This window comes from Rhodamnia argentea, chromosome 11, assembly GCF_020921035.1.
Source record: "Rhodamnia argentea isolate NSW1041297 chromosome 11, ASM2092103v1, whole genome shotgun sequence".
NCBI lineage: Eukaryota > Viridiplantae > Streptophyta > Magnoliopsida > Myrtales > Myrtaceae > Rhodamnia > Rhodamnia argentea.
This window is the reverse complement of record NC_063160.1, coordinates 20063096-20074199: the sequence shown is the minus strand read 5'-3', so window position 1 is coordinate 20074199 and position 11104 is coordinate 20063096. Positions and strand designations below refer to the sequence as shown.

At 42.7% G+C, this 11104-nt stretch overlaps 3 protein-coding genes across 4 annotated transcripts in view; all 3 read right to left on the bottom strand.

Moving 5' to 3' along the window:
• LOC115735585 (DNA repair protein REV1) overlaps positions 1-11104 on the bottom strand; it is an 870695-nt gene that overhangs the window by 621518 nt on the left and 238073 nt on the right. The gene's annotated exons all lie outside the window — the stretch shown is intronic.
• On the bottom strand, positions 49-3052 carry LOC115735992 (ferredoxin--nitrite reductase, chloroplastic). The gene is made up of 4 exons (XM_030667489.2): positions 2514-3052; positions 1912-2266; positions 1390-1678; positions 49-1259 (listed from the first exon to the last, which is right to left on the bottom strand). The coding sequence occupies exons 1-4, from the start codon at positions 2908-2910 to the stop codon at positions 519-521; spliced, it is 1782 nt and encodes a 593-aa protein (XP_030523349.1). The 5' UTR covers positions 2911-3052; the 3' UTR covers positions 49-518.
• On the bottom strand, positions 5112-10379 carry LOC115735996 (glycoprotein 3-alpha-L-fucosyltransferase A). Its single transcript, XM_030667497.2, has 8 exons — positions 10232-10379; positions 9538-10095; positions 8640-8800; positions 7488-7729; positions 6810-6914; positions 6321-6477; positions 5899-6126; positions 5112-5729 (listed from the first exon to the last, which is right to left on the bottom strand). The coding sequence occupies exons 2-8, from the start codon at positions 9946-9948 to the stop codon at positions 5480-5482; spliced, it is 1554 nt and encodes a 517-aa protein (XP_030523357.1). The 5' UTR covers positions 9949-10095; positions 10232-10379; the 3' UTR covers positions 5112-5479.

Here is an 11104-nt window from a genome sequence, read left to right as displayed (position 1 = left end):
CAGAAGTGACAAGTAGATGGAAGGAGGTGGAAGTTTTTATTTTTTTCGCTTTGAACTCTTCAAAATAATGGCGTCTGAAAATCAAAGCTGGAGAAGTAATATGTATCAGGTGAACTGGATCTCAGTGAAGATTATAAACCAGTGAAAAAGCCTCCACACATTTCACACTGAAAAGTGGCCGTAACAGCGAAAATTAGACTTATTAGGCTGATATTATCATGATCACAAGTAGAATTGTATGGATGTCCCTCGTCTGTTTCCCAGGGCTGACCATCCATTCGAAGTGGAAAATCACAGCTTTTGTGCCAACAGCCCCACAAAACATAGTTTCCCTGAAGAACTGCCTATTGAGCGAGGCGACTACCGATACCAATCAGCTGGCAAATGATTGTAATAAAAGTTTGCCGCCAATCATAAGTAACCCCCAATGATGAGTGCAGTTTACAATCCCTTCAATTATCGGCATCGCGCCGGAGGTTTTTGTGGGGACAACACGACAATTTCTACACAGCATACGATCAATCTTCCGCTTCTTCTCTCTCTCTGAGAACAGCTCCGAAGTGTTTGACCAGTATCTCAACAACTAAAGGCACCACATCTTTACAAGGAACACCTTTCTTATAAACATCTCCAAAGTGCGAGTCACTCCCAATTCTACCACCCAAGAAAACATCCACCCCCTCACATGTCTTCCCATTCTCATCCCTTGTCATGCACCCCATGAACCCAATATCAGCCACTTGTACTTGTCCACAACTGTTGGGACATCCAGTCCAGTGCATCCTCACAGGTCTGGTCATGGAAACAAGCCTTATCAGTTCCTCAGTCACCTTCAGAGCCCGAGCCTTTGTCTCAATAATGGCTTGACCACAGAACTGGTTGCCAGTACACGCAACAAGCCCTTTCATGAGGAGAGGTGGACTGGGGGAAAATCTGTTCTTCAAGAGAGGCTGATTGAGCAAGGTTCCAATTCTTGAGTTCTCGATCTTTGGAATGACAATGTTCTGTTCCACAGTGAGCCGGAGTTCACCTGATCCGTACTCGTCGGCTAGCCGAGCTAGCTCATCCATTTCATCTGCTTGGACCCGACCGACTGGAACGTGAAGTCCAACAAAGCTAAAGCCTTCTTGCTTCTGTGGATGGACCCCTAGGTAATCCCTCCTCTCCCATTGCTTGTGAACCAGGTCCTCGGGGGATGCTCTTTCTAGTTTCTGGTGGGGCATTCTCTTGACTACCTCTGACCTGAAGCCTTCAATGCCCTGCATTTATTTTGGAGAGTTCACATGTTCATCAGATTAACAGGACGAATGAACTAAAATTTTATAACCGGCAAGACCTCTTAGAAGAGAAATAGAACATCCATTTGGAGTTAACCCTATCATTGCTTACCAGTTCATCAATTAACCACATCATTCTTGTCTTCTGCCTGTTTCCTCTGGTTCCAAGATCCCTGTAGGCCTCGAGAATAGCTTTGCACACAGGGATTACGTCGTCTGCTGAGACCCAGGCATCGAGAGGAATTGCCTCCTCGCAACGCTTGGGGCTAAAGAATCCACCGACCAGCAAATTGAATCCAAATTGTCCGTCCTTCATTGCAGGCATGTAGGCGAGGTCATTGATGTGAGGATGCTCATAAAGGTCATGAGATCCGATCACACAGACATTCCATTTCCGAGGCCTGCACAGTATTGATGCACTTGAGCTCATTGATTGAAACAATGTAAAATCAAAAAATTTTCCAATAAGTCATTTCGGCGGCTCTCTTAGATTCACCGACCAATAGATGCACTACTTAATTGCTGCCAATTTGCAATAACATGATAGTTATTACCCCTGAAGACAGATGGTCATTGCAAAGTACGACCATGCTAAAGAATGTCGAAGCTATAAATTGAAGCAGAAAGAACTCACAAGTTTGTAATGGCGGGATTTCCACGGGAATTCCCAGTGATGAACTGGGACAGGAGATTAGTATAAGGCCGTGTATCGACTATCTCTTCAGGATCGATGCCTGCCAGGGGGTTCCCGACAGGATTCCTCACATTGTCCATGCCGCTTTGGAGGCTGGTCAAGCCAACATCAGCCAAGCCCTTGAGTATTTCCGGAACATCTGGCAAAACCACCCCTCTGATCTGCCAGTTCTGCCTGGTGGTCACATCCACACACCCGTCTTTTCCATATTTCCTGACGACGCTCGCCAAGTATCGGGTTTGTGCGCTTGTTGTCACCCCATTTGGCAGCTTCAGCCTCATCATGAATCTACCATCTAAACACCATAGACGCAAATTACAAAGAGACTAGATTAGCACTCTAGGTGACCTCGCCAGTTGTTCAGCGAACTATTTGCAGGGTCACATAAATGTCTCGGAGATGTTCTGCAACTGATGTGCCACACATTTTCTTTAGAATTCAAATAAAGCAAAACATCAGTGCTGATGCAGAGAAGAGGAAGCGTAATTTCTTAGCTCAGATCATAATGGAATACAAACATATTAAATAAGGTGAAGACTCACAATGATGCTTCCTCCTGTGAAACAAGCCAAGCCACTTGAGCCTCACATCGACGTCATCCTTGGTGACCTTAGCCTTGTCGATATCTTCCATCGACATCTCAGCAAGCTCTTCAACACCATTCTCCATGAACAGCTTCATCGGCTCTCTCTCGATCTTCACCTTCTCCTGCGGATTTATGCCCTGCCTGAACTTCTCCTTCAGCACCCAATACCCATCTCTCTCCTCCACCCTCGGCTCCAGCCTCGCCACGCCTGCCTCCTCCTCCACCCCCGGCGGAGGCGGGGCAGCGGTTGATGGGGGGGTGGTGGCTGCGGACACCTTCGTCCGGGAGAGAGAAGCTGAACTCTTCCGACACGGTAAGGGGGATGAGAGAAAGCGGATGGACATGGAAGACATGGTGCGATGCTTAGGTGTTGCTGCTCAAGATCAAGAGCTTCTCGGTTGTGACTCGCGTCGATGGAGGGAGACACGGACGTTAGCATGTTGTAGGCCCTTATGAAAGGCTGTTGTTGGGACCTTAGGAGGGATGGAAAGGAGAGGAAGAGAAGCTGATTGAATGGTCTCTTTGGGGTTGCCAAAGGTCAGTTGTCATTCCTCTCTGTTTTGGTCCCCTTTGGAGAATGCGTGGTGAGTGAAGAAGGGACAAAAACGTATGGATTGTCCTTATTACTGCATGGTATGGTATCATCCAAATAGTTTCTATATTTTTTAATTACCGTTTTCATTTGCCGGCCACAGGATGTTTTCTTTTTTTAAATTCTTTTTCCTTTTTCTGTTTTTTTTTCCTTTTTTTTCCTTTTCCCTCTTCCTCTAGTCGGCCATCGACGGGTCCTCCTATGGTGGGGAGGGAAGAGGGAAAAATTAAAAAAAAAATAAGAAAAGTAAAAAATAACTAAATATATATCGATACACGCACTTGGGATTTTTTTTTAATACTAAAATACCTCTTTTTCGACGGTCGAATTAGTCACATGCTCACTGGCTAGCCAAAAAACGATTTGGCCACTTCAAGTCATTAAATAATATTCACTTCATTTTTTTATTTGAAAAAATGATAGATTTTTCGTCTTTATTATTTCTGGGTCTTCTGGAGGGGGTGGCTGCAACTTGGGCTGCAGGATCAAATGACTTTTGCAACTGGTCAAGGGGTCATTTTAAAAATAGCCAAGCAATTGGGCCTCTTGACTCTCTACTCCCCCTCTGGACTGTACCCACCATGGGGGAAAGAAACCAAAAGAAATCTTTATCAGTGAGGCACCATTGTGATTTCTTGTGGTGCTCTAGCATGTGAAAAAGGGCAAAAAGAAAAGAAAAGAAAAGAATAGACAAGCAATAGTTCCCAACCAAAAGCATATTTTGACCAATCAGGAAGTGATCACAATCTTGTTCTTCCTGCAACTCGCTCCACTTTGGGATTTCCTCCCCTCATTTTCCTGCTCATTCCAGACTATCAACTCTCAGCTCAGCATGTATAAAGCAAAGTAACAAAGTCAACAATCTCTCCTTACAGCAAAACTTCTGAATTGATGATTTTCAAAAGATTGCCGATAGAAAGTTCAAATTCTAGCCTGTTATTATATCTGGTTAAACCCACCTTCACTCAAAAATTCAAGTTAATGAGTTATAGGCGAATTAAGATATATTAAGTACTTTGCACTACATTAATGCTCCGATGTAACTTTTTTAACATAATTTATACGTATATTTCAACAATCTTCTCCTCACATGTGAACTCAAATATTAAATTTGCTCGCCTTAATTCGTATATCCTTCTGCATCAATTATTATTAAATCTCTAATGCCCAACTTCATCATTGGTGAGGACTACATAACGGAAAGAAGTCAATTGCGAAAACTATGGCCGCGATTTGGAGGCGCCCAATGGTTTGAGGGACACGTTGCACCTTTCCAAAGCAGCCAAAGGTCACCCAGTGGGGCACACAGACTTCAATGGAAAAGAAGACGATTGAAGAGACGAGGAAAAGAACTAGCTCTGTCCAGCTCATAAAATCAATTCGCGAGTCGTGGGGGAAAGTTTGACTAATGTAAGGTCAAAATTCCAGGATTTCACGGATAAATTGATTGATTCCTGAACTATGGAGTCATGAATTGTTCATATTTTAGGATTTTTAAAAAAGGGTCTTGGCTAATTTGATGTGAGGAGCTATGACGGTGGAAGGGTCGCTCTTCCCCTTCCCTGCCGTTTGCCCGCCATTACAATGATCGCCGAGGTTTACCCAGAAGCAGCATTGTTGAAGCAGGATGAATCCGGGTGGGCTTCGACTATCCCCAAGGAGCCACACCAGGCTCATGATTAGATCTGCCTCAAGAAATGATGCGTGGAACACGTTGCTCAGAATTGATTTCCAGCTATTTTCTCTTCTCCGATATGCTCCTCAGACAATTAGAAGCTTCCCAATTATTAATTATATCAGAAGAACTATGTTCAATTCTAGACGTTCAGTGCCAAGCTTTCCAGATGCGCAATCTCAGAGGGAAAGAGAGAATCAACACATCAACCTGGATAATGACAGGCCCCAATAGATGATAGTTCACTCCTCTAATCCTGTAACCGCATAGGACGACACATATGTAGAAAGATTGAGATTTGAACCATGAATTTCGGTATCGCCACCTCAAAGAGTCGAAGAAATACATCAAAGGTCGTGACCCGAGAACTAATCTAATGCCCTGCACCGAAATAATTTAGATCCAGCTTCCGTCGTGGGCAAAAACACGATCATCAAAAGTCTTGAGCTTGCCATAGCGAGCTCGATAAATATTCCATCAACTCTTTGGTAAATTTATCACTCCCTCCATCACTTGCATAAGCAAGATATGGAAAAGAGGATGGTGCGCCAGAAGCGATCCAATTAGTTTGACATTCACCTCCTCGTGAATTCCCACGTCAGGAAATGCACGAATGGCCCACTCTGCCAAACCGTAGTCGGGATGAGAAACTACTTTAGACAAAAATCACTTCAAATTTCGCACATGGGTTCCTTTGCACGTGACTCCTCAGGTCGGCGTCATTTTCGAATTTGAACGTATACAGAGCCTGCCTCTGCGTCAAGCCAACAGGATATATTCTGTAAATTCGAAGTGCATTCCCTCCTCTTATGCTTTCAGGTCTTTCTTCCTTCCAAATCGGCACGTGGTTCATAGAAGTGAACTTCCTCAAAATTGCAGACTCCAGGGCCTCCAGCGTGAGTTTTCTGCGCGAGCATTTAAATATGTTGAAAATTCTATTGGCATATCAAACAAGAAACATCAAGGAAGACTAGGTTTAACACAGGGATGAACCAATAGAGTTATCCTACATGTCAAATGTATAGAGAAATTGCTGCTGTGCTGCAATAGTTTTATACATATCCAGGCACTTACCTCAAGTAAATGGACACCATCTCAAACCTCCCTCTCTCTCTCACGAACAAATGGTATACAGTTTCTGAGCCTCGAGTGCACTTGCATGGACGATTCTTGAAAGCTGGGCTTTTCTCTTCTTTCTGCCTGATCGTGGTAGCAAGATGAATGCAAAGACGGCATGATGAGTGAACAGCTGCCATATCCACGAGGGCCTTGAAAGAGTCCGATGGACCCTCATACTTCCACCTAAAAGAGGCACCATTCATGTCAAAAGTCCTCCAGGAACACAATTAGTTGCAATTCCAAAGCAAAGAACAACTCAAGTCACAAATCTTCAAAATCAGAACATAATGAGCATTTCAAAAAGAAAACAACAAATTTTATGCGCATGTGTGAGTGTAAGAGAGAGAGAGAGAGAGAGAGAGAGAGAGAGAGAGTACCTTAATGATTGGTTGTATGCATCAGGATTCTCTGAGAGGTAAATCATTGTCTTGGCGACTTCTGGAACATCTTTTAACTCCTTGATATGTAAATATGATCCAGGAGCAGGTGCAAAATCCTCAATGTTTGGTGCACCGATAACCACAGGTACAGAACCTGCAAAATTTATTATGTCACAACTGTTTCAGCACTGCGACAAAGTCAAAAGGCAATCAACTTGCTGAAATTTTACGAACAGATAGATATATCAGCCAGTGTCTGTCCAGAACAAACAAGTTCAATGGACCAAAATAGTTCAAGTGACTGCCCCAAAGAGGAAAAGTAAGAACTGAAATCTAGAATGACTAGAGCTGGATAACTTGGTATTCGAATTTGGAAAATCCCAAAAAGAGAGAACCACCCAGGAGATCAAATGGGAGAAAGGGTAAACTTTTTCAACAAAACCAAATCTATTTGGAAAAACATAAACAGCCAAAGAACACCATTACCAGCAACAAGAGATTGGAGGAATTTCTCAGTGACATAATCTTCCTCATTAGAATTTTCAAAAGCGAGACTGAACTTGTAGCGCTTCAGAGCTTCCACTTTGTCCACTGCAAAATCAGTAGATACAGTTACAAAAGATATGAACAGCCCCATCCAACTCTGTTCTCTTGTGGAATATAACTGGTCAAAATAACTTGCAGATGTATGATTCTCACACATTTGAGCACCAATGCTTCATGCCGGACGATAAGTTTCTCAACTTTTGGACTCATTAGGAGTTCAATCGATCATGGTAAACCTATTAGAGGGTCGATTAATGTTGGCTCTTATCTATGAAACAAATCTTCACCACTCATGATCCGTAGGGAATATACAGAGATGAATTGTTCAGATGTTAACATGCATGAGTGAGATGCACATATTCATGGAACAGCATAGGGCTAACCTTCATCAATCTAACAGAAGTCAATTTGCTTATGACATCCCAAATCCATTTGTTTATCATGTGACAAGGCCAAAGGAAGCCGCGAAGATTTAAAAAAAGAGATGCTGTCCAGTGAGTCAGTGACAATTACAATATTATTCTGCATATAATGTTACACAACCCATACTGACGAAATACTTCTATAATATAACAGTATACATTTTCAGATTGAGCAGCTAAAACTAATAACACTCACCTCTCCCATCTCGGTTCCTATGGCAGCCACCATACGAATCTATTTTTACTTTAGTCTTTTCAAGAGCCTCAAGAGCTTGTAATCTAAAATTTCGAGCCCCACAGTTAGAAATAAAGGCAGCTGCGATGGCATTCTCTGTCTTTGGCTGCACCGGAGCCATAATGTCATACTCAGCCCACGAAAAATATCCAACTGGAACATCAGAGGAAAGACTAGTTGTCATCACGATATCAATGCCCCTCCTGTAGCACAAGACATCTAAGATCATAATAAAGAAAAATAGGAAGAATAGGAATGGAGAGTGATGATGCAGCCCAGTCATTCTGCTAGCATTGTAACTTAGAGCATTTGCATGGAGGCAGCATCCGTCATTACCATCGTAATCTATAAAAATGAGTCTTATGTAATTAATCTATAAAAAATTCTCTCTCATCTTACATGTTCTTATCTTAATAACAGCGGAAGTTTGACCCCATGGACCAGAAAAACAAACACAGTGACTCTCAGAATTAAAATGACCATCTCCATATGATTCTTTTCACTGCACATGATTGTTTGGCAGTGATCTGAGTAATTCTGAGTTTAGATCTAGTAATCAAGTAAACCGCTTTAGGATCATGGAGTTCGCTTTGATGTCGCAGTTTATATAGGTGGAAATAAATCCTCATATGCCCTCACGAAAATGCAAAAGAAATGAACTATCAGATTTTTGGTGATAAATGAGATTTACGGTCACGACCTACACAAACTTGCCACTTTTTAGTAAAATAACTGCTTGCACGCTATTCAGAATTACACACTTTTGAACTTCTTCCCGTGTTTTATACTGGTAGCAGCCTAAGACCCCAAGGCTCCATCTTCTCTCCACGGTCACTCTAAACAAAACTATCAGACTACACATGACAAGCAAAGTGATTAAGTTCTAAACAGCAGTCTCAACCATTTCCTCCCTTTCTCTCTCTGTAATGCATAGCTTATGCATGGGGCAAATTGCACAAAGCTCATTGCTTCCCTTACTTGTTAAAAAATCTCATAGCGCAAAAACATGTGCTCACCATTCGAAACAATTAATGAATAGGAATACGCAATCTTCTTCAACCTATAACACCTTTCAAAATTCCAATCAAGTCAATACAGATAGTGCTTACCCACCGTCGTGCCTGAACAATATCATTTTCTGCATAGTACTGTGAAGACTCCATTGATCTAAGTATCTTAGCTTTTCCGGCTTGCCCATTCAATCCGAATTGTGCATCAGGTTCCTTATCTGAACTGGACCCAAACTTACATCCGACAGCGCATGTCTTCCACTCCTGCATAAAAAGGATGCCCAAGGATGTCTATATTTCAGCATAATACCGTAAGAACCATTCCAACCAAATCACACTGACAACTAGTCATAACATTGTGCTAGAAACACACCCACAAGTCAGATTGAACAACAACTATCCAAGCAAAGAGAGGAAATCCAACATCTCAAGTGGAATGCTCAAAATCGTAGCTAAAACCGATCCAGACTAAAGGAAGTGGAACTCGAATTTTCCCTTGAGACAATAATAGCACCAGCTAAAGGAAGAAGATAAGAATTTATAAACAGTATCCGCCAAACTTGAACATCCTCGGGTGTGCAACTTCAATGTCATTTTATACCAGCAGTTTCCTTCTCGAATGCTCTGTTTTTTTTAAAAACCCCTTCACATAGACATGAACCAGTACAAGTGAAGCAAATATGGAAGAGAGCCAAGAATAGAAAAAAGAGGTACAGGTCCTAGCCTGTTCATCTTCCATGTGCTACGTGTATCATGACCCAGTAGCTAAGCATTTATTTCTTGCTTGTCCATTCCAAGTCTAGAAAATCTTCATTTTCAAGCATCCAAACTACACCAAACAATCCAATCGACACACTTTATGCCGCCAAAAGCCCAAGAACACAGCATCCTCTATCAGTTGCTCATTCTCATTAAAGTAACATGCAGAACAATTGATGAACTTAATGGATCAAACAAAGAACGAATTTGACATAAGACTAACAAATGAACATAGACCGAACCTCGTGAAAACCAGAAACCAAAATAGGTTCCTTGTCAAAATCCCTAGAATATACCACAGCATCCTCTTTCTCCAACCAGTCCTCGCAACTCTCCGTCTCCGACCCCAAATTCCGGTCACTACCCTCCATCGTGACGGGGAAATCCTCGCCGCTCAGGGGCAGCTCGCCCCCAGCATGCGAACGGTAAAACACGTCGGCCCAGGAGTCGACCAAAGCAGCGTTCTTAGCCATATCAAGCCGACCCAGAAACGCGATCTCCGCAACCACCACGAGAATCACGAAGAGAGGCATGAAGTTGGTCCATTTCTTCCTGGGAGCCGCCGGATTTCCATTGGCCATGGGCAGAGATTCGTGGGTATGTGCGACTCTGGATAATCTCTGATTCGAAGCAAGATTCGCCAGCTTCTCCATCTCCTCCGGAAACACTACGGATTTGGAGTATCCGATCCCTCGAAAGCTGGGAGATCGAGATAACTTCAAAGAAGTGAACCAGGGTCTGGGACAAGGAGGCCTGACGGGTCTCGGGATTCTTCTCGTCTTCTCTTCGATTTCATCGGCCGATCAGAAATGGAAGAGGACGCTGCTTTGGCAGGTCAGAGCACAAGCAGAGATTTTTCTCCTTGGAAGTCAATGCAAGCGAACGAATTTCATTGGATATTCAAATTACCCACAAAAAAATATATATAAAAGCACTGTTGATCAGGGGGCAGCAAGAGAAGAAATCGTAGCGCTCGTTCCTAGTTCGCAGTTCCCCACTTTGCACAAGCAAAGTTCCAACTTCCAAGCCAGGTGGGGATCCTTCAGCCCCACAAAAAATCCGTAGCAAAGAAAAGGTCAGGCAGGTTTCCGAGTCACGTAAGCAAAGGATAAAACGTGAAAAGGCACGCAGTGCCTCACACAAAGTAGGTAGGCCTGTTGATCAAGGCGGCACCTGAGATCTGAAGCTTCGAAAGGTCTAGTAGGTTTGGCGATGGATTGTCTATTAATCATGAAGATAACACTCAACTTACTCGATCACTTCGAAAGGTGCAGTAGGTCAGTTCAGATATGATTGATGCGGTGACTATCTGGGCATTGTGATAGGGCAGCAACATGTTATGCGTTCTTGTATTAATCATGTTCACTTCATTTACATAATTACTCAACAGCTCTCGTATCTTTTTTCTTTCTATCATTGTTAAAAATGATAATTTGCTAATGGAGAGAGACGGAGGGGCATCGTAATAAGTACGAATACAATTCTTCATAAACGACGATTTTGGAAATGACTTAATCATGCGTACTCTCATTACTATCGGTTTGTATAACCATTCTAATGAAAACACGGCTGCCCGATGTAAGTTGAGATAATTAGTACTAGGTATCGCAAAGCATTCGCCTTCGAAACGGAATGAAACATATCACCGGTGGATGATCGTGTGCATGTTTCAATCACTAGCTAAGACAAAAACGTTTGAGCGAATATGGAGACGCTTTTCGACCGAAAAAACAAAAATTTTGGAGATGCTTGGTGGGGATCAACTCGACATGAAGAGCAGAACACCTATCCAAATCCAATGACTGAACT